This window comes from Lissotriton helveticus, chromosome 1_1 (assembly GCF_964261635.1).
Source record: "Lissotriton helveticus chromosome 1_1, aLisHel1.1, whole genome shotgun sequence".
Lineage (NCBI taxonomy): Eukaryota > Metazoa > Chordata > Amphibia > Caudata > Salamandridae > Lissotriton > Lissotriton helveticus.
In genome coordinates this window covers 987,340,499-987,367,586 of record NC_136057.1, presented here as the reverse complement: position 1 = coordinate 987,367,586, position 27,088 = coordinate 987,340,499, and the positions used below count along the sequence as shown (strand labels likewise).

At 44.3% G+C, this 27,088-nt stretch overlaps 1 protein-coding gene across 1 annotated transcript in view; it reads left to right on the top strand.

Annotated features, from left to right (window-relative positions):
• PLXNA4 (plexin A4) overlaps positions 1–27,088 on the top strand; it is a 1,016,639-nt gene that overhangs the window by 584,214 nt on the left and 405,337 nt on the right. The window contains exon 7 of the mRNA XM_078677443.1: positions 26,055–26,178. Within this exon, the coding sequence (XP_078533569.1) occupies positions 26,055–26,178 (124 nt within the window). The remainder of the gene's footprint in view (positions 1–26,054; positions 26,179–27,088) is intronic.

Below are 27,088 nucleotides of genomic sequence, written 5' to 3'. Positions count from 1 at the left end.
TACAGCACTGCTGCAAAACCAGCCCCCACGGGTCAAAAACCACCCCTCATCCTCGTGGCCCACAGGAGAAAATGCCCGGTGCCCGGCACAGCCAGTCCAGCCCTGGTTACAGTAAGTTCATTGCCAATAGAGACTTTGATTTGTGACAATAATTGCGAATTTCTGAGAATCGCAATTAGGTAATCGCAATTTACAATGTATGAAACTCAAAGAGTTTCAGATTGCGATTCCTAGGGTATCGCAAATCAATCTACCTCATTAATATTAATGAGGTTGATCGCGCTTTGCGACCCCCTAGGAATTGCAAAACTCACAGGGATGGTGGCCTGCTGAGGTCAGCAGACGACCATGTCTGTGATTGTTTTTAAATAAAGCAATCTTTTTTTTTTGTAATGCAGCCCGTTTTCCTTAAAGGAAAACAAGATGCTTTACAAAAAGTGAAATGAAAAGTTTTCTTTTCTTTTTGTAAGAGCAGGCAGTGCTCTTAAAAATGCTTTTATAACCATTCACAAAGGGGAAAGGATTTGCGAAAGAGTTACCACCTACTTAAAGTCGGTGATAATATGCGAATGTTTTGCGAACGAATTTCGCGGTAACAAAACATTCATGCATACTGTTAGGATTTGGTATTTGGAAGCCCTTAACACGCCCCTTCCAAATACCGAATCACAAAACCCAATTTGCGATTCGGTAACAAGTTACCAAATCGCAATTTGGGTTTGATACATGTGAAAAGCCTTTTTTGTATTCACAAACGGGCCGATTCTCCAAATTGGCCTGTTTGCAAATACAAAAATGATTCTTGCATGTGCCCCTTAATCTCACTGCGCCTCCAAACAATGAAAGTGTCCTTGTGAAATGTAACTGGTACTCATATAAAGCGCTACAATGCCTTTGTGCTATATAAAACTGCAATAATAATATATATGTGTATATATATATATATATGTATAATATTTTCCTATGATATGCATTAAAGTTAAAAAGGGGTTTTATGCCTGCTTTAAGTGCACCTCCCTGGTACTGTTCTGAGTATTTTTTTTTTAAATATTATAAGTGAAAGGAAAGCCCCATTTTGGTGGGAGCACAGTTTGTTGTCTTTATTTGGCCCTTGAACAGCCCCTCTGACCGGCATGCCTTCTGTAACTCCTTTTGTGCATGATCTACACCAGTGATACTCAAAATACGGCCCGGGGCCACATGCGGCCCTCCTGAACCTTCCGTGTAGCCCCCTGATCAACAGCAGCACTGGCTGCTCTTTGCTAGGCTCATTTACTAACATTAAAAATATGTTAAATAGGGGAGGAGCTACGCGCGGGTCCAGGATGGCCGCGTGAGTCCCCAGTTCCGCCGGACCTGTCCCTCGCTTTAATATCCTGGCACATATCCTGCCGCCTGATTGCGGAAAGTGAGCGGCGCATGATCGAGTGACTTCAACCCAGCTGCGACATCGGGGGCCGGAGATCCACCTCCTGACTTGTTTGGCTTTTTCCACTGTTTGAAGCCGGGGGCTCGATCGGCATTGAGGGCCGGCTGCAAAGTTAAAAACACCGGGGCCGAAATCAGAAGATGCCGCTCTGGCTCTGATGCTGTTGAACTGCTGCTCGCACCAGAGGAAGAGACGGAGCGGAGGGGGAGTGGACTATTGCGAGGCTCCCCCCGCCGGGAAGAGACGGAGCGGGGGCAGCCGGAGTTACAGAGGTGAGGATTGCCCCTGGCGGTGTCGGCCTGCTGACGAGACCTGCTCGCGTTGGCCCGACGGGGGCCATCCACCGGGGTGCATCCTGTTCCCCTTCCCCTCCCCCTCGGATTTGCTGGAGGGCCCTCACAGATGTGGGAGTAATATGGTGGGGAGTGTTGTGTGCTGATGGGGTGGCAGCAATTTTGAGACCTACCTTCACTGCTTGCTATCCGTTGGGGGCGGAAACTCCCCTTCTGGGACCCGTGCTGATTCCGGGTCACGGACCAGTCTGGATTCCCGTGTGGTGGCTGAGCCGAAGGCGGCTGTACTCTCCGCGGGAACGTCCTCCATCGGCCGGCTCAGCGAGGGGGAGGCCCCTGCTGATTCATTCTTCTGGCTCCTGGATGGTGAAACTGCTACCTCCTGTGGGGCGGTGTGCTGCGGAGGCACAAGTATACTGTGAGCTGAGGCTGCCCGAGATCCCCGCTGCGATACCGGATCAGCGGATGACCCACCGCTCGTCCTGGGCTTGAGGTTGACACCGTGGAGCCCAGACAAGGGGGACACAGGCTGCCGTGCTGACATTTTGACCCTTCTCTCCGGGGCGACTGTCTGGAGGGGATCTGATTGAGGTTCCTGGATGTGCAGCTCTCCTGTGGCCGGCCAGCTGTTACTCGATGGTCCTGCCGTTCTCATAGGACTGTAGCGTCAGTGTTGTACGTGACGGGTGACTCGCGCTGGAACTCCAGCTTAGTAAATGCGTGGGTAAACTGCTCATCGCTGCTCTCCAGTGGTGGTTTGTGTGGCGTTGCTGCGCTTAGTGGAGCGGGGTGGGCCGGAGTCCCTCGCGAAGGCTTTCAGATGGCGACTAAACATGATGCTGATAAGCAACAGTACAGATCCTCCAAGGGGTCTCGGCAAATTCAGACCAACAAACTGGACTGCTACACAATGCCTAGGGGGTCTCCGCCGGAGCCGAAGAGGAATCAAGCAGCGGGAGGGGACCCCGCTGGTCTTCTGACGGAGCCGACACTGCTTGACGTGATGGCGGCTATCGATGGTGTCAAGTTGTCCCTCGGGCAAAAGATGGAGTCGCTAGGCAATAAACTTGACACGGTGACCATCGAGGTCAATCTCATCTGGGCTGACTTTACCGAACCAAGTGAAAAAGTTAAGTCTCTGGTTATCAAAACTGCCATCTTGACGGATGATGTGACATTGCTTCAGCAGGAGATGCGGGACCTCAGAGCTTCTAGTGCCCTAGTGAGTCAAAAACTGGATGAATACGAAGGGAGAGCCCGGCGTAATAATGTTCGAATTATAGGTGTTCCCGGGAAGACTGAAGGCCCGGCCCCTGACCTCTTCATCGAAGACATCGAAGACATCACCCATAATCACCTGAAGCCCAAGGGACTGGGTAATTTTTTCACGATTGAACGGGCACACAGGGTGCCGGGGGGAGACCCAGGCCTGGAGCCCCCCCTCGCCCGATGATTGCGTGGGTCTTGAACTTTTGTGACAGAGATGCTATCCTGCAGGCTTCCAGGTCGGGGGGCCCCAAGAAATATGAAAACGCGACTCTTATCTTTTTTCCTGATTTCACGTAAGTTGTCCAGAAGCAGCGCCAGAGTTTCCTTGGAGTGAAAAAGAAACTCAGAGACAGAGGTTTGAAATATGGGATGATGTTCCCGGCCCGGTTGGGGGTGGAAGTCGAGGGGAGAGTCTGCTTTTTCGACAATCCAGAAGTGGCTTTGAACTGGTTGGAAAGCCATCCCCCGACTGGGCAGGAGGGGCAGGGCAGGGCAGGGCAGAGATGGTGGTGGTGGCCTGCAGGAACAGGAATGATGGAAATCGCAGTTGATCTGGGACTACTGAGACTGTCAGGTAATGGGCTAAACCCATGTGCACCTCTACAGATCTGATCCTTCATTGAGTGAGATGCTGCAGGCGTAGGGTGGGGTCATTCTGAAGAGGGATGGGGGAGGCACGGGGTCCTGCTTTCTTCCTCTTTTCTACTTTTAGTTAATCAGTAGGTTAAAACATGGCTGTACAATTGAAGATCCTACACAGGTCGTACATCACGGGGCCTTGTTTAGTTCGTATGGGTCGCTCGGAGGGTGGGGAGTGTAGGAGGGGTTGTGGGGGACTTGGTACGTTTATCCATATACTGTGGCACTGTACTGAGATACAGATTTACTCGGGGAGGGTTCATGACATGTTGCAAGAGGTCTTGGGGGTAGAGCTGAGACCCGAGGACCGCAGGTGTATCTTGAACGTTTGGGAGCCAACAGATCTGAACATATATAAGAAGCAATGGGCGACTTTGGCATGCATGAAAGCTAAACGTAACGTTGCCCAGTTGTGGGGAGCAAGCCAGCCACCCCGCATTGAGAAGTGGATAGAGGACATGGACTGGTGCATGTTTAGGGAATGAGCAGTCTATGTGGCTAGGGGGTGTCCTGGGAAGTGGGGGAAGGTTTGGGAGGCTTGGAATCATTACCGAGGAGATATATGTGTACCACCGGCACGCCTGGAAGAGGAGGAGGCGCAGGTGTCCCGTTGATCCAATATCGCTATTTTGTATCATTGTTTTGATGTATGAAACGTAAAGATGATCACCAGACGGAGCTTCCTTTGTCACCTGTTGTAATTCTTCTTTTTTTTTGTTTTATTAATAAAAAAGAACTTTAAAAATATATATATGTTAAATAAACAGGCAACTATTTATTTAAAAGTTAAATGCAGTTAAAGAAAGGAAGTAACTTGAACTTTATAAACACCTTACTTTATAAAGACCTCTTGCAGAAAATGTGTAAAAATATGATAGTCTATTCAAAATTTAAAAAAGTGTATTTAATGAACATGCAGAAACATTTCACCTCAGCAAATCAGATTGTCAGAGCATTGCCCCAGCCCCTCCCCCCTCACACACAACACTCACACACAACAATACAAATAGTGAACAAAGAGGCAAGTCAGTTGTTGTGTGCTCCTTCTGGGGGCCGGGGTTGATATTATACATGAACAACATCATAGTTTATTACATCAAACACAGTTGAAGCTTTTGTACAGCGCACATCCTGAACTCCTGCATTTCAAGGTCCACTGTTGGGATGGTGAAGAAAAAGAAGGAAAAGTTCAATTAAACAATTGCCTCGGAGCACACAGTTTGGTCAAGTGGGGGAAGCTGGGATTGATCCCAGGTTTTCTAGTTCCACGTTTTGCAATTCAATTCAGCCAGGAGATGTACATGCTTTGCTTCCCTACACCCACTTTACCCCCCCCCCCAAACACTCCGCCCAGTGACCACCAGCCTGCTGGCATCAGTGCAGCGCTCGGTCACACCACTCACCAAACTTTTTGGCCCCCAAGAAAATGTTTAGGAGAACCCATGATCTACACTGTCACTAGAGTTAGGTGTGTTGGCAGGAGTCTAACCACGGGTCAGTGAAAGGCGATGATGTGCTCCATGCTCCTCTGTGGCAATCTAAACATTGTATTCGTAGTATCACCTCCTACAATTGGACTAGCATCTAGAGTAGGGGCGGTCAAAGTAGGCAAAGCCGCAGATTAACAATTTAGCAAACTTTTTTTTAAACTATGCAGCTGGTGCTTCGAAGTTGGCAAAGTCTGAGACTTCAGGAAGTGGCAAAAAGAAATGAGGCGGCAGTAAGGGGAGGCATAAATCTCTGCCGCCAATATCACTTCCGTATTGGTTCTGATATTCAGCTGCAGGATTGAGTAAATTTTGCTTCTCTTAAACTTCGTACTTTCTTTAAAAAGCTGAAATTCCCCACATAAACACACCCTTGATATAAGGATATTACATACACAATGTGAGTGTTCTTAAAAAAATGGGGTTGCTAAGTTTTACGTGCCCAGGGTGATACGTAGTGTCAGGGGGAGCTGCGATCTGGTCTCGCAACGCAACTGCCTCGCGTGGAACAGAAGTCGACTAGATGCTGAGCATCTCAGAAACAGAGATCAGGCCCTTAGCAGAGGCGCAACTAGAGACAAATTTCGGGGGGGGCTAAGAAAAAATTCGGGTGGGGCTAATTCTTCCAGCAGTATGCAGAGTGGAGATGCAGGGGCTCTCTAAAAAGGGGTGAAAAAACAACAAAGCCTCATTAACAAGCAAATGGTCTTTTAAAGACCTGTGAAGTACTCAGGTGTGGCTGTGTGTGCGCCCGGGATCTGTCTCAGCGGGGCTGACACACACAACAGGGGGGAGGGGCTGGCGCCCTTTGAGACCAATGGGCGTTGCACGCCTGGAGAGAGCCCAGAGATGGCTACATATTACACATTAGTGTTATGTCGTTTTATATTACATCTTTGTGTTGGGTAGTTAGCTTGAAAACCCTGTTTAAAATGTTTAGGTTTTATGTACTTGCATGAATAAATTTTTGATATAACAGTGGGCAATGGTGAGGGACCTCGGATTTATGTGATACAATGGCTGCAGGGTTTACCACATAATTATAGATTTACCACAGTTGCCATATAATTTTACTACCTATTCTTTAGAATTAACAAAGAATGTTGCTTCTAGCTAATGATGATGTAGCCTTGCGGCTAGAGCGGTGGACCTTGGACCTGGGGAACCGGGTTTAAGTCTCAGCAACGATGCTCAACATCCTGTGATTCTGGGCAAATCACCTTATCTCCCAGTACCTAACAAAAATGAATGTGTACATCTGTAACAAAACTGGTGCTCATGTAAAGCGCTCTGATACTCGATGTCTCGGGTCTAGTTTATGATATATAAAACTCTAAAAATTAAAATATATATATATAATGTGCCACCTAAATTGCAATTTTTTAGACACAAATTAGATAACCTTGCTGCATAATGTGGTCCTCCAAGCCACATACTCTCAATATTCTTCACAATGTAAAGCTCCGCAGAGTGGTTTGGGGGATATCATTTTGATGATGAAATCTATATTCAATGGCAATCCCTGTGAAATATGGGTTTGTATACTACTGCATTCTGTGTAATAAAAGCACCTAAATATGTAGTATATTAGTACTAAGGAACATTAAAGGTGTGAATTCTTTGTGACCTCCATCTATCCCCAGACATTTATAATCCTAATTGGAACCAAGGAGAGAGCCACCCTCCTCGCAACTTCCCCAAACAGTCAGAGTGCAAAAGACAGAGACAGTATCTAAGGCCAAAATGTGACGCAGATCATGCCGCTAGGTAAGCAAGGGCTTGTAATTAAGAGTTGCTGCTACCAACAAGCAAAGGTGAGACACGTCATGCACTCACTCTCTTCTGCCTTGAAGTTGCGGGGGCTGTTTTTAACTTGAGACTGTATTAATATAACTGCATCTACAATGGCCCTCCAGCTTCACGGCTCAATCAGTTGCAGATGGCCCAGAATGTCTCACCTGTCTCAGCGTTGGGTAGAAGCGATCATGGTACAGCAGCAGCTCTAAATCCCTTCACTGGTTACCAGTTATAAGATGGAATCCTATTCAAACTTGACTGCTGGATGTATACATGTATACACTGCTGTAGGGTGACTATATGTACTTGGTCCTCCTCTATCTATCCAGCAGAATCTCACTCTACTGTAACATAAAAAATCTAAGAACTCAGGATAAATTGTTTTTGAAAGTCCCACAAGTCAACTTTAAAATTAAGGCTTCTGAGCTTTTTCTGCCCCAGGCCCCTCTATCTGATTGATTGATTGAGACCATATATAAAGCGCTCACAGCTACTTCAGTAAGAAGTGTTGCGATGCTCTGAGGAGAGTGACAGTGCCAATCAACTCGGTCAGTAAGATCTGGACTCTCTCCGAGAATTGCTGAGCTATCCGTCTAACTTGACTTGCTTTAAGAAGGCACTAAAAACACATATTTTGGTGTTACGGACCCACATAAGACCCGCACAAAGAGTCCCCTTTGTAGAAGTGCATGTGTGAGAAGTGGCCTGATAGGTAGGCAGGATTCAAGCAGCGAGAGATACCACATTCAATCACAATATGGAATGACCTGACCCCTTATGAGAAAGGAGAACATCATATCATGAAATCCTTGTTTAGTTCATTTTAAAGCTCTTCTGTTTTGTGCATTTATTTAGTAAGGCATTGGAGTGCTGTAGATAGTCGTAGCATAAGGGAGAAGAAGCAGGGCAATGTATGAGCCCTGCTAACTGGTCAATTTCTCCTACAGGGAGAGATCTCTTTCAATGCCAATGTCCTTATATTATGTTCAGGTGACATACGAGGATCCTTCTGCTGCCACGGGGCCTTGTGAATACATCACACATACCAGTCAGCGAGCCAGGCCGAACCCATCAGGGCGCACTAGAAAACCTTTAACAGATCAATACGTCGCTTATCTCAGCCAATGTTTTCTTAAATATTTTATTATACAAATAAGAATGGCCGAGATGTGACTTAATATGCAGTGTGTGCTATAGAAGAGAATTCCCTCAGTGGCGTCAGAGCGGGAAATGTTTGAGCACTGCGTGGAAGACTAATAATGTTACTATTCCACTGCTACCGTGTCCACTCCTCGTGAACTTGGATGTGCACAACTGAGGTACAGGACATGGACCCCCATCATCTCAGCGAATAATGTCTCACTGCTACAGACACTCCTCAGATATGTTGTGTCACTTATGGTGACGCTGATGGCAATTCACCGGCTCCTCCCTGTGACGTTCTATCTAGACCCAAACATCTAAAAGCGGCCTTGATGTTGCAGTTTTATTTTCGAACACAACTGCCTGGGCACAACAACAGCAAGAAACAGGCCCCCATGCACAATGATGTCATCTTGTGTAAATGGTAGTAGAGCTCTGATGCCTAACAGGGCCTGGTTCATGCTTCAGTAAATTGAAAAATAAATACAGAAATACATTCTATAATTCCCATGTGGCAGCACTCTAACTGCAAACAAGAGCTATTCTTACTCCCAATATTATGTCACGGTCAACACTTCAAACACTTCACATATAATATGAATGCAAAGGCTGTGCCTCATCTAGTACAGCCACTAAGATTGCAAGTTTTACATTCCTGCGCTCATGTGATGTTTTGGCAGGCACAGCACAGATTATACTGTCATTTATTTACACCTTATCCCCCGCGTCTTCCAATTAAAATGCCCCAAAGACAAAACAGTTACCGAAGGAAACTATGTCAGCCCTTCTACTATAGTGAAACCAAAGCGCCATCAAATATTTACCAAGAGGTGCTGCATATTCAATGAGGAAATCGTCACTGTGCGTTTAGCTCACCAAATGTACAAGTCCACTTTTATGGCAGAGCGTGCCTAACCAACGTCATTTCCTAATTGTAAGAGAGGCAGAGAGCTGCAATATGTAAGCAGGTCTGCGTCGGGCTTTCTTTCTCAAAAGCCTCATTTGCAAGTAAATGGTCTTTTAAAGACCTGTTAACTACTCGGGTGCGGCTGCAAGATGCTCGCCTGCCCAGGCTCGCGAAGCTGTGTCAGCCCGGGCTGACACACACGACGGGGGGGGGCTGAAGCCCCGTGGGCCCAATGGGTGTTGCGCGCCTGGCCCTTAGTAGCAAGAAATGTGACCCGTAGACTAAACCGTGGAATTACTTACTCCCTCGACATATTTCCAGAACGTATTTTTTCACTTACGGTTGTACTTTCCATAAGTAAGTTTACCGACGTGAACAAAATCAGGGAAAAATATCCTACTGACGATTCCTATCAGGGACCCAGAAGAAGCTCACCTCGTAATTGGCTGCAAGGGGCAGTTTCCAGAGATGCTGAGCGCGAGATTTCCGGTAGAGCGGGACCAACTGCGCGGTTCTGCAGCAGGGGAAAAACACCAGGTCTTAGCAGACAGCAGCTTGCATCGCTGTCTACTAAAATAGATCTGGATGCCTGCGCAATTATCATTTATAACTACATTGTGCTAAATTATGGCACAGATTGCACGAGGAGACGTGTTGGGTGGATGAAGCCGGAAGCAGGCCGCCTCCCCTATTTTCTCTATTTTGGTGCCTGGTATCCGAGCGGTGCCGCCCGCAGGGACCATGTGCAGAACTGCAACGTCAATTTAATAAAAGCTGAAGCGGGCACCTGCGTCCTGTCCTCGCGCCGCCTGTATTAACCCCTTGCCTCCCGCTGCAGGTGCTCTGCTGGCGCACACTTCCGGCCCGCGCGTGGACCCGGCGAGCTGCTTGTCAGGGCAGTTAATAACCGAGGTGGAAGCAAGATCCGCCACATTAGCGCGTAAAGTTTAAGGTCAATTATGGCTGCGTCTCGACATTTATGGTCTTCCTTAGGATCCCTGGGGAGGCTGTAAATGTCATAACATTGATGCAACTGACCTTACACTTTATGCGCCAGTGTAGCGCGTATTTATCCTTTCATACTCCATACCAGGCCCCGGGAACAAGGGTGACGGAAGCCGCAACAGGGCAAACGCCGCTTTGGTTACAGCCGAAGCTAGGGTATCCAGGCCTCCTGAATTTACCACGGCAGTCCGGCAAATCTCAGGAAATTTAGCGCATGTCCCTGTTTTTAGAGAGGGTCGACTAAAAAAGGTGAGAGTTGCTTGTTTTTGTTTTCCAAAGCAAAGATAATTAGCAAGTGTTATAAGAAAGCAATTTAATTAACACACGATACTGGCATCAAACGTTGCATTTTATTGATGCTCTTAGGGGCAGATTTACAATAACTGGCGCATCCCCAGGGATGCGCTAGTTATTGTGTGCCGCAGCTGCACCACCCATGGTGTGCCACATTTACAATGCGGCGCACCATGGGGCAAAAACGGCCCAGATGCGTGACGCATCTGTGCCATAAAAGCGTCGCATTGCTGGAGTTGCATCGCTAGTGCGACGCAGCTCCAGCAATGATCAGGGGGCCCTATGTGCACAATGCTGCGTTAATCCTTACGCCTGCTTCAAGCAGGCGCAGGGTTTTGACGCAGCATGGGCCCAAAAGTGACTGCGTGAAATCTTGTAGATTTCACTCAGCCACTTTTGGGAGGCGTTCCTGCGCCGGAACGTCTCCCCCTGCGATGGTACGCCTGTTCTGGCGCAGGGCTTTACAACGTGACGCATCTGGGAGATGCGTCACGTTGTAAATAACCCGCACCATGGTGCATCTTTGGCGCCGCCGCTGCATCACAAAAGTGACGCAACAGCGGCGTAAAAGCGGCTCAATGGGCTTGTAAATCTGCCCCTTAGTGCCTCTTCTGTCGGTCTATGCTGATGAGCGCTGTCATTCTGAGGGTTCAGTTGAAGTAAAATTGTAGTCCTTCTTCTTTTTTTTTGAAATATCCCGCGTTTTGGCTTTAAAATTCTGATCACCCTACTGATGCATTGCTGGCAGGTAGTGATCTGAGCATTGGAGGGCCTTTCAGACAATTCTAATTAATAATACTACTAATAATAATAAACCCCAATAATAGTGATAAAAAGAAAAATAATTAATATCTACAGAGTTGGCTCTTATAAATAATTTGCTTTCGACTCCCATTTCATTACCACGATTTCCCAACCAGCTCAAGCTTTTTTATTACCCAACTCAAAGCTGTGTATGTCTTGCTGAGTCACATCTATACCTTTCAGGCTGCACAGGAGAAACCCATCCCTAAAGCAATGTAATGTAAGGTGTCTTTACATTTAGGGTCTCAAGCGTGCTAACCTTCGGGCGGATTGGGATTCACTGGGGGAGGGACTTGGAAGAGAAGGTGTGTGGTGGGCGGCACGCACAATCTGCCCATCATGTAGGTCTGGAGTGCGTTTGGGAGACAGGGGGCAGTCTAGCAGGAGTTGCAAGCGGCTCTTCACAGCAATGAGAAACATTTGCTTCTGCAGTGAAGCACCACTATAGATTCCCCTCTTTTTAGGTCGAGCCTACCAGAGAACGCAAGCAGGCTAGCTACAAAAGATCTATTGTGAACCTACCGTGGACATACGTCTGGCCCATTGGTTGACTTTGTTACTCCCTTCTTATTTAATGGTTTGCCTGCCTCTTCTTCTGTTTAATATCCCACTGTGCATAGCCTCTTAGCAATCCTTTTGATTGGCTGACTTGTATCCTCCCACTGATCCCATTTAGCAAAGTACTTCTTTTAATTTTCGACAAGCACTCCATGATACTGCAGTTGCTTGCTAGGCTCTTGTCCTATTGTGCTGCTTCCCCCTTTAAATACCCCCACACCTGTTTTGTGTTGCTTTCTGACCCCATGCCTGCCTGTAAAAGAACAACAGGGAGATTGTTGCTGGGCTATGACTGAGGAGCAGACTTTATAGGGTGTTTTGTATTATTCACTGCATACCGCTTATTGAGTAAAAACACAAACTATGGCACAAAAAGACTTTTATTGTGCTGGATGAAGGACCATCTGCTGAACTCACTCTGCTGACGTCTGAGGCAGAAGGTGCACTTAGTATGACAATTATCCTTGTTGCCCAAAAATCTTCTCCCTAAGCTAGTACGGGAGACCAAATGGCTGAAACCTATGGAAAGCAAAATAACTATTGGGAAGAATTTTCCTTATTCTTTTTAATTTCGGTTTAGATTTTCCTGACTGAAAGTACTTGAAAAATCAACAATGTGATTTATAAAAATTGAAACATTGAATTCAATGTACTTTTTTGAGATAACATAAGAAATGTGTTAGCTTTTTCTCAAGTTCTCTTAACTTGCATTATAAAGCTGAGATCTTTGGCTAAGACAGTGCTTGTTTATTTTAATCTTAGTGAAATTTGCACTTCACAATGCTCACAGTATGTGACTCATAAAATTATAAACTTGGTGGTCACCCAACTTCGTACACCTCTACCAGTGAGACGTACAGAACTAAACTAAAACCCTAGTGGTGAGGGAATGAAATGCAAGTCGAACAAATGTTTCTGTCTCTGACCCAGGCACCTTTGCTGTTCTACTTTAAATAGCATTGCTGTGAAAATGAGCAATACTCTAGTCAGTCACTCAGAGCATTGTACGTGCTACCCGAGGTTAGTTGTTACCCCAGGTTGACTGCCAGTGTTTCGCTGAGCTGCTAGACTACGCCAGGCACAGAAGTGCTTTGCAAATACCTGATTCAGGCTAAGGAAGTTATGGCTGGTCGATTTTCCAAACAATAGTTGTATACTTCCCAACCTAAACAAAAATCTCACTGTGTGAGTGGTGAGGGGGCGAGGGCTTGTGCCGAGAAGTACTTGAGGCAGTTTTGCCCCCACCCTGCTCCCAAACCCCCTACTCCAAAAAACAAAAGCTTGCAGAGGGTGGTGCGATGGCTTGGGGTGTTTTCACACCCCTTAATGGACGTATGCAGTAAAAGCCTCAGAAAAGGAGCTGGAAATCCACTATTTACAGAGGTTTTCAGCTCACTTTCCCTGCCATCAGGTGATATAGCTCCTGACCTTGTGACCGTGTGATGAGAGCCGATATTGTGTGTCACACGGGGGCATCGTGTGAGTTGGCAGGTTTGTAGTTGGGGGTGGGAGCTTCGTTTTGGTTAAACATATAAAAACAGATACAGAGAGCGAAGCTAGTAGTGCCTTCTCAATGCTTTCCCACCAGCCTCGGAGCCTGTAATTGGTACAGACAGGCGCTGGCAGCATGGGAACTTGTACAAACAGAAGTCCTTGAGGCCTTTCCCGCTGCAGCAGTCTGAGTGTGTAAAATAAAATGCACCGTTGAATAAATCATGACTCTTTTAAATGAGGAGGGTATAAAGATGTGTAATTGCAGGAATTACGGTTGTTGGAATCCATGCAGACCATTACCACTGCCTAATGCGTGGATCAGCTCTTCTCGCCATTCTGGCGGGAAGGTTGCCTTCTGCGGCAGACACTTTAACATGGGTCTGTCCATGGATTTGGGGCCTGATTTCAGTTTTCTTCATGGTCCAGTGCCTCAGTGCACCTTCCCTGTAGCCGCTATCCTGTTGAATTGAAACTGAACTGTGACATGTGCACTTTAACTAAAGCTGTTAATAGATTTGACCGGTCAGTCGAAATAATCCCTCATTCTGTGAACTCCAGAAGATGCCTGGCAAAGCCTACATCTGCAGGATAGGATTTGTAAGTATAAAAGACCAACAGGACTAGTAACTTAAGAGGCGAAGTTTCGTACTGATTTATCTTTACAAACTAAAGGCCCAGGCACTCACCCAGTTCAGTGGGTTTGCCTCAGCCGTGTCCATTTACCTGAACTCTCATGTCCATTTCTGAGCACCTCACAAAGCTGTACCGGTTTTATGTTAAAGTGCTTTACCCCTCTTGTCCAGCCCGTTCATACCTACGCAGAGCTGATCATGTGTAAGACATTAGACTTTGGAGGTCAGCAGTGGGCAAGTGAGCTCTTAAATAAATGTTGACATTAGTCACACCCCTAGAGGTGACGTTGTTAGTGGCAGCACAGTGTGGTGGCTGCATAATAGAGTCACTCAGTGTCTACGTGACGCTGTAGCCACACCAGTACACAATGCTGAAATGCATACACACCGCATGTGGGAACATCCATGCACTCGACTCAGATACATATTCTCTCATCACAGATACAAAAGGGCATACACACATAGATACCCACATCTGTGCCACTGTGTATCAACAAATGCTTGTTTGCACGTTCCTTCCTGGGTACATATGTTGAATAGTTATGCACTCTTACATATCAGAGAAGATTAATTCATACCAGATGCCCACCTCCAATACTGAATTGATGTATGTCAGATTCCTATCCTGAGTACTTGGGTACTTCATACTAGATCCCTAGCTGGATAATTTAGCAGTTTCATATCAGAACCCATCCTCATGAACTGGTCCCTTGAGAGTCCTTCCTTCCTCAATATTACTTTCCCAGTCTACCAGAGCCATCTCCCAACACAGCGGCGGCCCCTCCATTAGGCCGAAGCAGAGCCACCCCCCACCACCACCCGCAAATAAGACCGGTTTTATTATTGTTTTATTTTAATCCCCTGAACCCGCCCCAGGACTCTAATGAGTCTTGTGGGTGGGTCCAGGGGATGACACTGTGGTGGGGGAGTGTTAGTGCACTCCCTTGTCCTTTCTCTGCACATGAGGGTTGCCGGCCAAACCCTGAGATGGCCAAATCCTCATGCGCACTGAAACTTTCTCCAGCCCCAGCTATGTTTCTGGGGCTGGAGAAAGCAGGCACAGGCTCCCAGTCTGCCTGGGAGCACAAAGTCCCAGCACTCAGGCCAATCCTGATGCTGCAGCGTCAGGATTTGCCGCAGTGCATTCTGGGAGCCTGTGCTCAGAAAATGAAAGAGCGTGATGCAGCGGACAGCGCAGCAATCAGGTAAGTTATTATCTTTCTAAATCATTATTTTGTCCCCCGACCTCCCCCATCCTCCAGCTTCCTCCCCCGGTCTGCCTCATCACTTTGGCAGGGGACGGGCCGCTACTGCAACAATGCAGGTGCTTTCAAACACCGTCCATTTAGGAGCATTCCTACTGTAGACTTTTCAGAATGTTCTGCCAGAGACCTGTCTCTCGGATACCAGGGTCTCTCTCCAAAAAATATATTTCTTGATGCTTTCAACATCTCCTGCCAAGTCACGTCAATTTTTCATTAGGTTCTGGCGTGCACATTGGCTAGAAGTTAAACACAATATAATCGTAATTACTGCACTTTTAGTCCATTGTCGATCAATAAAGGCTCACTCAGGCAGAGTTATTATACACAATTGACTCAAGTGATTTTGTGTGTTAATGTCTTTAATCGAGTCACTGCATCACTTCATCCAATCCAAGAATTGAAAATATGACAAAAGTGAGCCATCTTCTCTAATTTGGAAACACACTTGCGTTTGCTCCACGCCACAGTTCTGCGATTTCATAGTGCAACCATCAGCAAGATTACAGAGTGCTGTGGCATTTGTAGTCTCTTTAATTGTGTCAGTCTATTAAAGCAAATAGGGGTACGACACGCACCGTGGCTTTATGAAAAAACAACTGTGTTCAAGATAGTACATTTATTTTGTTATTTAAAAGTATTTATTTTCTGCTAAAGAGACATATTTATAGAATTGCAGAGGTGGGCATCTCTAATTATATGGTGTAAAAAGAATCCCTGCCCGGTTCTTATAAAGTTCTAGGCATTCAATATGTGCCAATCTTTGCAGTTTGCGCTTTCCTGCATAACAAACCCTTTGTTAAATGTTCCACATTTCCTGTGTGAAACCCTTCCTGATGGACGAGGTGGCTAAACTTAGAGCTGTAGATCAAGGAGAACTGGGTCCTAATCCTGGCTAATGCACCCACCTACTTGTGTCATCTTGGACAAATTATTTAATCTCTGAATGACTTAAGGGCATATTACCAACCAATAGAGATAATTTTTGTCTCTAACTTGTTTAGAGACAAATATTATCGCCGCAAATCGGCGATTTTTATCGCAGATAAACCTTGCTATTAGCAAGGTTTATCGCAAATGCGATAAAAAACGGCCGCAATGCATGAATATCGCTGAAAAGTCAGCGATATTCATGCATTATCGAGCAAATGCTCTTAGCCATGTTATCCACCTCCCATTGGTTAACATGGCTAAGAACTGCTCAGGGCAGGTGTTAGCTTTTGGAGATATTCGCGCTTAGCGCGAATATCTCCAAAAGTTGGTAATAGGAGATAGCGATGTTAGCGACTGTTTCCAGTCGCTAACATCTTGGCACGCCCACTTTGCATGTCATTAGTGATAAATATCACTGACATGCAAAGCGGGGCCCAAGATGGTCGCTATCTCCTATTAGCTGTCGCTAACTGGTGTTAGCGACAGCTTGGTAATAGGGAGATAATTTTATCTCCGCTTTCTTGGCTTTTAAAGCCAAAAAAGCGGAGATAAACCCCCTTGATAATATGCCCCTTAGTTAGAAGACAGCAAAATGTCTTTTCGAGTTGGACGACGGCTAAATACCATTATGATATCTCAATTCAACCTTGAGATCTACATTCAAATTTTAGTTTAAGTTTGATTGGAAAGTGGGCACTCCTTAGCGATATCCACATATTGCTAAACAAACGTTCTTTACAAAAAACGGTCACGTACCTGCAAATTTCCACTGGAAATTAATGATTGGGGCCAGAGCAGCTTGTCTGCAGGAGGGTTGTTCAACTCTGGTCATGAAGCCCTATACTCCAGAGGTAAACTTCCCCGGCAAATGCATCTTTCCATGTTAGTTCTTTGAGATGTTCTTCTTTTTACAGTATTTCTGTCAAAAGAGGCACAAGTTGTACATAAAAACAAGTTTTGTAGGGTCACAAGATGCCAGGCTGAAGGAGTGCGGTGTAGGAGCACATACTGTCCTTAGAGAATTGGAATGTTTAGCCCCTGTGATTGGACACACAGAGGTTCTCTTTTGGGATTGTGTTCCGTGAGTGATTGCAGTTGGACTATGGGTTGGTCCGATCCACCCAGTACCCGTGTATAATTTATTCAGTTGACTGCAACAGTGGGAACCAGCATTCATTTTTGGCAATGTAAACTTTTTTTCATCATCAGACGTTTACCCAGAGGGCAGAAAATTGTGAAAGAAGGAGGAAGAGAAAGGTAGTTAAATAGTGGCCAAGGGGGGTGGTAAGGATGAAAAGAACCTGCAAGAAAGTGATAAAGAGACAACAAGTGTGCTGTGGCGAAAGAAAGGGGTGATCTACAGAAGGAGGCAGTCTTTTTGTTTGGCATTCATGGCCTTGTACAGCGCCAATGGCGGACTGCTATGACAAATTGTGGGTGCTTTAACATTATTATTATTATTTGTCAGATTTAGCAATGGCCACAACTCGGCCATCTTCTGGTGTCTGTCCTTGTTTCCCTAAAATTAGTTCCTCCTCCTAATTTGTGGAAGCCCATTTTCCATTTGTTCATTTTTACTTTTTATTGTTTTGCTTTTCGTCTTCTTTCAGTTGAAGAGCATTATATGCTTGTCCCTCAGTATTTCCCCATTCCACCAAGTATGTGTTTGCTTCTGACTGCTGACACTTCCCCATACCTGGATAAATCTCCTACTTCTGATAGGTAGGGTTTCCTAAATTGGAAGCAACAGTCTTGCTTGTCTTCTCTGCCTCTCCACATCTGACTGCAAGCTGAGGTGTGATCTTTCCCTCGGACACGGTTTATGGTTTCTAACCCTGGGCATAGTACTAGGTTACGCTCATGGAGCATACTGTAGTTTGTATGTAGCACAGTACAAAAACTGAGCTTAATCGAAGCAGCTAAATCAACAACATCCTCAGATGCTTTTCTTAAACAATTTTACATGCTAAAAAGCATATAACCTATTCATAAAAGTGAACTTATTTAATGAAATCATTAGGCAATGAGAGAGGTGATGATTTTTGGGTCCCCACTAACCTAGGGGGAGGACCAAGCAGATGCCTTGAACACAACGAGCATAAACAAAAAGCACATCTTGATGAACTTTGGTGGTTGTCCCATCCTCTTAGGACCACCCCAAGCACAGTTATTGGCAAAAAACAATCCCAACCAAAGGCCCTGCAAAGCATTATGGGAAGAGATTAGCAGTGGGCAGTGAATATTATAGTATCCAATATCAAAATAATTCTACAAAGAGATGCAGTTCAACTAGTCGTTACTAGATGTCCCTCACGAGTCAAATGCAAAGCATTGAAATTATTCTTACATCAAGTTGCAGTTCCACTAGTCGTTACTAGATGTCCCTCACGAGTCAAATGCAAAACCATTGAAACCCTTTAATCAAGCATTTGCATTTGACTCGTGAGGGACATCTAGTAACCACCAGTTGAACTGCAGCTCTTTGTAGAAATATTTTGATATTGGATACTATATAATATTCACTGCCCACTGCTAATCTCATCCCATAATGCTTTGCAGGGCCTTTGGTTGGGATTTTTATTTGCCAATAACTGTGCTTGGGGTGGTCCTAAGAGGATGGGACCACCACCGAATCGTTCAATAAGATGTGCTTTTTGTTTATGCTCGTTGTGTTCAAGGCATCTGCTTGGTCCTCCCCCTAGGTTAGGGAGGATCCCAAAATCATCACCTCTCTCACTGCTTGCTAATTTTCAGTTTCACTTTTGTGAAAGTACTAAATGCTCTTTAGCATATAATGATAGAGATACTTATTTTATCATAACTGGCACTGTGGAGGGTGCTATCTGCAATTATTTCACAGTGCAGACAAGTAAAGTACTAAATGCTGTTTAGCACATAAAGATAGAGATACTTATTCTATCACAACTAGCACTGTGCAGGATGCTGTTTGCAATTATTTCACAGTGCAGACAAGTACACAGTACCATCAGGTACGCTACGCAGTACTACGTGTAGTCCAAAGTATACTACGTGAAGCTACATGTAGTGCTGCTACGCAAACTGCACCCAGGGTTATTGGTTTCTCCACAAAACCTCTATTTCCGTTGACCCACATTACCATCCCTGTTATCAAAAGGGTTATCAAAAGGGTCAGTGAAGCATATGGTTCTGTGACCGTAGAGACAGGACTGGGTTTATAAATGAGATTCACTGAACTCTTTAAGAAGCACTGACGATACAGTGTGGCAAAAGTGCAGAAAATTGTGGTAGTCTCAAGTATTTGGCCCTACTAAACATGACAAAATTAGCTTTACAGGTAGGGAACCTTCTCTGTGGTTTCTGATCTGGTTCAGACTCCTGTTCCATTATGTTTGGCAGAAAACCCCTAATACAAAATAATTCACTGTTGTTATCCTTTGAGAGTTTAACATTATGTATAGTATCAGAGTTGTTTAGACTGCTGAAAGTGCTTTACACTTATGTCAATTGAGCTGCCCTAATGTTGTTGTAAATCTGAGGGTACCACTCAGATATTCATTGCCGAGCCTTCTCACAAGTATATACTCATTGTTGATGATTTTGAAGCAGTAAGCACCAAATAAATAGAGTAAAATGTCAGTTCATGTCTCTTAATTTGCCAATAGATCCCGCTGATTGTGATCAATTTGCCAACAGATACAGGTGCTTCAGAGAGACCGGGTTATCTCTGACTTGGGGTAATAGATCCAGTGACTCAGGACCATGTAGTTATGGCCTTGCAGGTGCTAGCGACACAGGTCAGTGGCCCACAAGAAGAACCTCCGAGTGATGCAGGTGCTTTCATCACAAAGAAAATAATTTAATAGCCAAGCCAGTGGGGGCCGAAGTTGCCAAAAGGACAGCATGATCTGATGTTTGGATGCATAGTGAAGGCTTCAGGGCAACTGCAGGATGTCTGCATTCTCCAGCACATTGGGGGCATGGAGGGGAAACTGTCAGGACCATGTTACATCCATGCTGGGAGCTTTCTTGAGGCGATGATCCTGTAGGGAAGATGGAGTGCTTATTGCAGGACCAGGCACTGTGTTCCAGTATCTGACTTCACTAGTGTTTCTGTGGTACTGGTCGGTCAAAGGAGTGCTCCGCTACTTGCAGGGAGCATCAGCTAGTAAAGGAGGCAGCGGAGCTGCAAAGTTCAGCAGTGGACAAAAGATGTCAAATTTGGTCTTGTTCATATACTTTATTCCTGCCATGTATGGAAGAAAAAGGTGTGACCAAGCCTTCTGAAAGGCCCTTTTCAAGATGGTGGTCGATTCTGTAAGCTACGCAATCCAAGAAGAAGTTATGTATATGTTCCTGTAATGTAGTTCCTGTTTGAACCATATAGAAAGGAGGCATTAACAAGTGAAGGATTCATCACACACATTTGTTTCCATATTTTTGTTGCATTCATTGCTCACTTGCTGCCATTTTTGTTGCTGATTGTTTTTGGTTTAAACATACAGATTTCCCTTTTGGATCCTCTACTGGATGTTCTGTCCCCTCATGACATGGCTTGGTGTTATGGACAGTTTTGTGCCTCGCTTTTATAGTTCTGCATTAGTCTTTGTCTTCAATCAATAGTTCCAAGACTACCAATTTTTTTTTACACTTTATTTTAAATTCCTCTTTTGGGTAACACGTACAGAGACACTTTACACCTTTTATGTGTACTGTTAAATTCAAGGCGATACTGTGGCTACTGGGAAAAGATTGACACCCTTAATTCGGGCAACCAAGAAGGAAACTTGACAGGCTTTAATCGCATTCACAGCATTCAGTTCTGACAGACAACTGCCACACGTCACAGAAGTTAAGAAGAACTGGGGATAACAAAGGAGGAGTGATCATATTTTATACTTAGGTCATTCGGTTCAGGAGGCCATGGTCGCCCAACAGTTACTGTTCCTGGAAGACCATTCATCCTCACTTGGTCATTCTGATGTGAGGTTCCTGGAATTATTTAGGGCTATAGGACCTGGCACGTCTGTCTCCTCAACTACACGGGGAAGTTATTCCACCACTTCTCCACTCCAGTAGGCAAGCAGATAAACAAGTAGCAGAACTTTGTTTGGATTTACAGGGTTGGTGCCCATGTTGGAAAATACATGTAGCTCACATTTTTAGGAAGAATCACAGGTCATCAAAAGTCAAGCCTGATGGTGTGTAGCTTTATCTTTTATACTTAGTTTGTGGAAGATGAGCAGATATGTGGGAGTCTGGGATAAGTCAAGTTTTTTTCCAGAGGGTATTTGAAGTTCCCATTTCACTCAGTGAAAGCAACGGGCTCGGGTTGAGACTGTGGCTTCAATGCGTGGGTGGTCTATGGGATTATGGGAGGTTGAATATGTCGAAATCCGGAGGCAAAAAAAATGCATTATGGAGCAGTAGATCAAAACAGCTGAAGGTTAGCGTGAGAAGCATGCAGTTCTGAAGAAGACTTCAACCAGTTGTGCTCTTAATCTGGCGTCTATTTTTGGGCAATTCAGTTCACTCTGCCCTCTTTTCAGAAAGCTCACTCACTTTTGAGGTCTTGGAGAAAGCCAAACTGAGGCCGTCCAGTCTCTCCTGCCACAGAAGAGGCTTTTCTTCTGCAGCTTGGTGGTTCCTGCCAGCGGCGCATCAAGTGTTCAGCCCTCATTGCCAACATGACCTTTTGGCAGGAGCAAACTTTTCCCACCGCAGAAACTTTTCTGTATGACTTTCAAAGCTTGATCTGCCTATTGAAACCTTTCTTTGCTGGTTCAAAGCTTTTGCACAGAGATATTTTTTTTGCTTTCAGAATTATTGAAAAGCTGCGTCTCCTTGACTTGAAACAATACAGCAGCCAAGTGGAACACAATAGCCAAAGTTTCTTACATTGTGTACACTGAAAAAACGTGCAGGATTTTCGTACTATCACAAAAGTGTGTCATTTACCTAACCTGTATTTGTTAGTTTTCTTGAGTAGGGCTCCTAGTCAGTTTTCAAGCTTTAGATATCCAAAAATTTGGCTCAAAGTATTTTTCCCATACGGAAAGTAGCCTTAAAGTTGCCTGTTGAGAGCCATTTGGTTTTTATCCTTGCAAAAATGAAAGTAAATTTAGGCAGTGGCCTCGATAGATACATTATTTCATGTCGACCACTGCTAGAATGTATCATGTTGTTTTAATTTGCCCTCCCGGGGTGCTCAGAAACCATGCTTGATGCAAGAATCAAGAGCCGTGTGTAATTGGTGCGCCACGCTTGCTTAGAACAAAGCTGATAGAGACTCCCTGTAAGTTCATCACATTAGCTTAATTGTGGAATGTAATGGAGTTATATTGGAAATGTTCTTTGAAATGAGCACTGTGGTCTTCAAACAGATGTTTCTTCTCCGATGAATGTAATCGACAATGGATTAAGCTGTGTGATTGAAACACGGACATTAGTTCTTGCTGAAGAAGTGCTGTGCTTGCTGTTCTCCCTGTGAAAATGTGACTATACACGCTGCACCCTTTTCCATATGAGAACGTATTTGTTCTGGATGACGTTTCCCACGATACTTCTGCCTTCCCCTAGGCAACGCACTAAGAAGGCTTGCACTTCGCCTAAGGAAATAGCTCACAAAGCTGTTGATAGGAAATTCCCTGGCATTCTTTGATGGTATATGGTCATATTGACTCTTCTGGATCAGAGAAGAAAATGACACACCCCATTTGATTCAAGCCCGTTCCTCAAGAAGGGGAGGAGCCATTGGTGTCGCTTCTTCACAAGCCCTGCCATGGTGAAGGGGCGCTGGCCAGCTTTAAGCGTGCTTCACTCTTCAGGAAAATCAAGCAAGAAGCATAACTGTGTTTCTGTGCCCATTGCACAACTGTATAATCAAGACACACTAGCTGAGAACTCAAATTATTAATCTGTTATTGCATCTCCCTATACCTTGGTGTTAGGTTGCGACATGAGATCCAGTGTGGAAGACTTTTGATCCCTTCACCGGAATTCCCATGGATCTATTTAAATTTGAAAAGAAGTGATGAACTCCCTTGTGATGATGGCCTTTGTCTGGCTGACTTTTTTATCTACCTGTTACACCGCTTTCATCTCGTGCCTTTTGTAGCGAAGTTGCAAAATGTAATGCCTCACAACTTGCTTATTTTTTACAAACGTAGCCACTTTTACTGGTAAAAAATGTTTCTAAACAAGGGCTGTGTGCTAAAGCATGAATTCTCCTGCTGCCACCCATGAATGCAGGTGTGCTGCTATGAAGTCTTTGTGTTCCAGCAACTGCACCACTCAGCAGCCATCACCGTCCAGTATAACCAAAAGTAATGCCTTACCATTCCCCAGCACTGGAAGTCTCATTACTTGACTGACATTGAGAGACGTTGAACAGTGTAGCTCATCAGGCATAGGCCATTAGCTTTCTCTGCTGCCATGATAAAGCTATTCCAAGGAACCTGGTGCCCCATTTGAAGTGCTTCAATAAGGAATACACAATGAGTTAATGTGAAAATGAATTTCAAGTGAAGGCAGGCAACTTTTCTTTTCTTTGGGAAGACCAAAATTATCTGATTGTGCCTAACTTTGGAAATACATTTAAAAAGTGCACAATCTCATGGGCAACACTTGAAATGCATTTTTTTCTTTAAAGTTAACACATAAGTAAATATATTAATCCTTGGGTGGATATACAAGTCTCCATTCTGGTTATGACTTGCTCTATTGAACGCTTGCTGCACACCAGGCTTTGTTCTAGAAATAGTCCGTCATTAGTGCGGATTAATTGACTGGGAATGTCTGATGAAATCTATTTTTACAACGCAATATCTAAATAATAAATTAGAGAAGCGAGCCAGGCCTTGACATTCTTCTGATTAAAACAATATCTGCTTGATGGGGTAGGAAAGGTCTTGGTGTGTTCAGTGGCTCCGAGCTCTTTCCCTCCTCTCCTCTCTTCATGGGTAGTTTAAACCTTGAAATGTGGAGTCTTATTTTCACAGAACTGTGTGAATAGAATGAAAGGCTTCCCATGCAAGAAAAACTGTGTAATGCATATGCTTACTGTACCCCCTGTACATACAAAATCTAAATGTTCAAAAGCACGCTGATTATTGCTGTTTTTTTACATTGATATAGTTGGACAAGCATATTCAAATTATGTAAATGAAATGTTTTCTTGAACATTATTGACGTATTTTAGAATGTCATTGTTTCTATCTATCTATCTATCTGTGCCCATGCTGCTTTTACTGGTCTCACTCTGTCGCCATTGTGCCCCAATGCTAGATTTATTAAGTAAAATAATGTCACTCCATTGTGTGGTATTCATTGGTGGTGGCCCTAGGAAAATAAATGTCTTCCAAATAAAGGAGAAGACTTGCTTTTCGATGCAATTGCTGTCTCCTCCTGAAATCCCGCTGGTTCGTTTCGTTAAGTCAAGGAAAGGATATTCACTTAAAAGTCGTGTTCTGCCTTGGCTTACCCTTAACGTGTTACTTTTTTCTAGAAATGCATTTCATATATCTACCGTTTCAGATTGCATGAGTATGCAATACAGATATTTGTTGGCCACTGTATACTAATTTAGTCTGTAAAGTAAATCATGGAACACAACGCATTGCCCTTTAGTAATAAATAGGAAGGGAGAAAATGAGATATTCATCCAGTTACTGAATTGCACAATGTGCAGCCAGGATACCTGAGCTCAATATTGGTTCCTAATTTGACCAAACTTTGTGATGTTAGACAAGTGACATTACTTCACCATGCTTTATTTTAACTCAGTGTCAAATATGAGAGCACTTTGAAATAACTCAGTGTTGCTTCAGGCACCTTAAACTGGCACTTATGGACTGAGTTACAACAGAAACAGTCATCTCCAGCAGCGAAATATTTAGCTGCTAGTGTGTCAGCCTTGGGCCTAACCGACCTTTGGGCAACAATTACCAAAGGCTGAGTGCCGAAATGCGTCTGAAGTGCCGAGGTTTCCTGGTTTGGAATAAATCTGACTGGAACCCCCCTGAGAGTGCTTTCTTTTCTTTATTTGGACGATTACCTGAATGAATTTGGGAGCTGTGATATATATATATATATATATATATATATATATATATATATATATATATATTGAAAAACAAAGGTGCACTAACGCATGAAGAGTAGCACCATCGCTTTGGCAGAGGCTGCGGTGTTACACTGTTGACACTGATACAGCACAGCGGTCAATATGCAAATTAAGCATGTCTGAATGCTTCGACACCTACAAAGGTTCACAATTGCTTTTAATGAGGACTGCATATCGAACTTACTAAAGTTTATATTTTTGCTCATATCAGGAACTCTGTGTCCCATCATGCATCAAGGAACTTTGCACGAAGTAGCACGCCCACTGGCGGTGAATGTACCAATAAAAATGCTGAATACTGAATGGTGTGAGATGTTGATATGCCGTACCAAGCAGCCCATGAGGAAGAGGTTGAAATGCCTTGAAACGCGTTGGCTTAAAGAATTAACGCTGGAGCATGAAGACAAGCTGCATTTAAATACCCATAGGGAGAACGCTGTCGTGTGCCCTCCTGAATGCGTTAGGGCACCTTTGCTTTTCAATATATATATATATATATATATATATATATATATATATATATATATATATATATATATATATATATATATATATATATATATATATATATATATACATATACATATGTTTATGTATATATATACATATACATATATATGTTTATGTATGTATGTATGTCACTTGACAAATTGGCACCCGTGATTCCCTTATGTCAAGTTAGCAGATCATTGTTGTTGTAAATTTGTAAATGTTTCAAAGTTCATGCTTATACAATATGAATTTTAACAGATGTTTAGGTACATTCAAGAGATCATTTTTCAATTTGAAAGAGTCGCTACCGTATTTTTATGTGAGACTTGTTGTGCAAATTACATGCCTAGTCTTTTGATGTCCCGTCTCGTGATTTGATCACACTGCCAAGCCAGAACCCCTGACTTGGCTTTGGCCAGTCTGGCTTGCCCACCTCTGATTCGGGGTGTACCTTTAAGGCTAGATTGTGTAGGATAACACTATGAGTGAGCTTGTATTCTGTTTATTTGACAGGTGCACGAGGAGGGAGAACTGCGATCGGTCGCATGAGGCCCGTAGATTTGCCTCGGATATGAAGCAATGTGTTCGCCTAACGGTGCATCCGAACAACATATCTGTTTCGCAGTACAATGTGCTGGTAAGAAAACCCATTCTCCATGTACTACATAATGTTTAAGAATTCTATTGCAAGAAAATGTTTATAAGCCTTTGCACTTACTGGTAGCTCACGACACTTAGCTAACCACCCATATTGTAAACATCTTATACCATCAGCCTTGACGTTGCTTAGAAACTCTGCAGGCTTTGCAAGCACTGTCATTTCACATTCATGGGGGGAGTGAACGTAGCGATGCCCACCATTCAACAGCAAATTAAATCACAGGAAGTAACATTAAATGATCTTTTGCAAACTATAACCAGCTAATACTAGCAAATGCTAAGTGGATACTTTGAAAGCTCAACAGTCACACAGGTTAAATCACAGAACCTGCAGAGTGGCTCACGGATGTTGAAAGGGCCATCATAGGGGACCAGTGACACCGTTGATGGGTTCTGCTCACCTGGGTCTACTATCTTAATAGTTAATATCCCCCTACAGATTCATTGGCAGTTGGTATTTAACCTGCCAGGGCATTTTAGTAATGCTGTCCCAGGCTGAAGGCCATAATCCTGGTTTAAATAGGCAATCCCTCCATTACCCCTGTGTGGCCTTTGTCACGAGTACGGAGGTCCCTTGGAAATCGGGCCCTGAGTAGTCCATTGCACTGCTCTTTAAGCCACACCTTAATGCTGGTGGTCCTACATTTACTCGTCTCATCTGAATTCCCTCCTGTTCATGTTTGCTTATGGGGAGGAAGGTGGTGGGTGTGGATGTTAAGTAGAGGACTTTAAGACCTTTACCAGCTACTGTGGTCACCTCCCTGACCAATCACAATGTGATTGATGCAATGGCTCATCAATTGGAAGAAATTACCGAATTTTCACCAGTCCCAGTTAAAAAACAGCGATGCCCAATATCACCTGTCAAAGGATTGGAAAGAATAGCT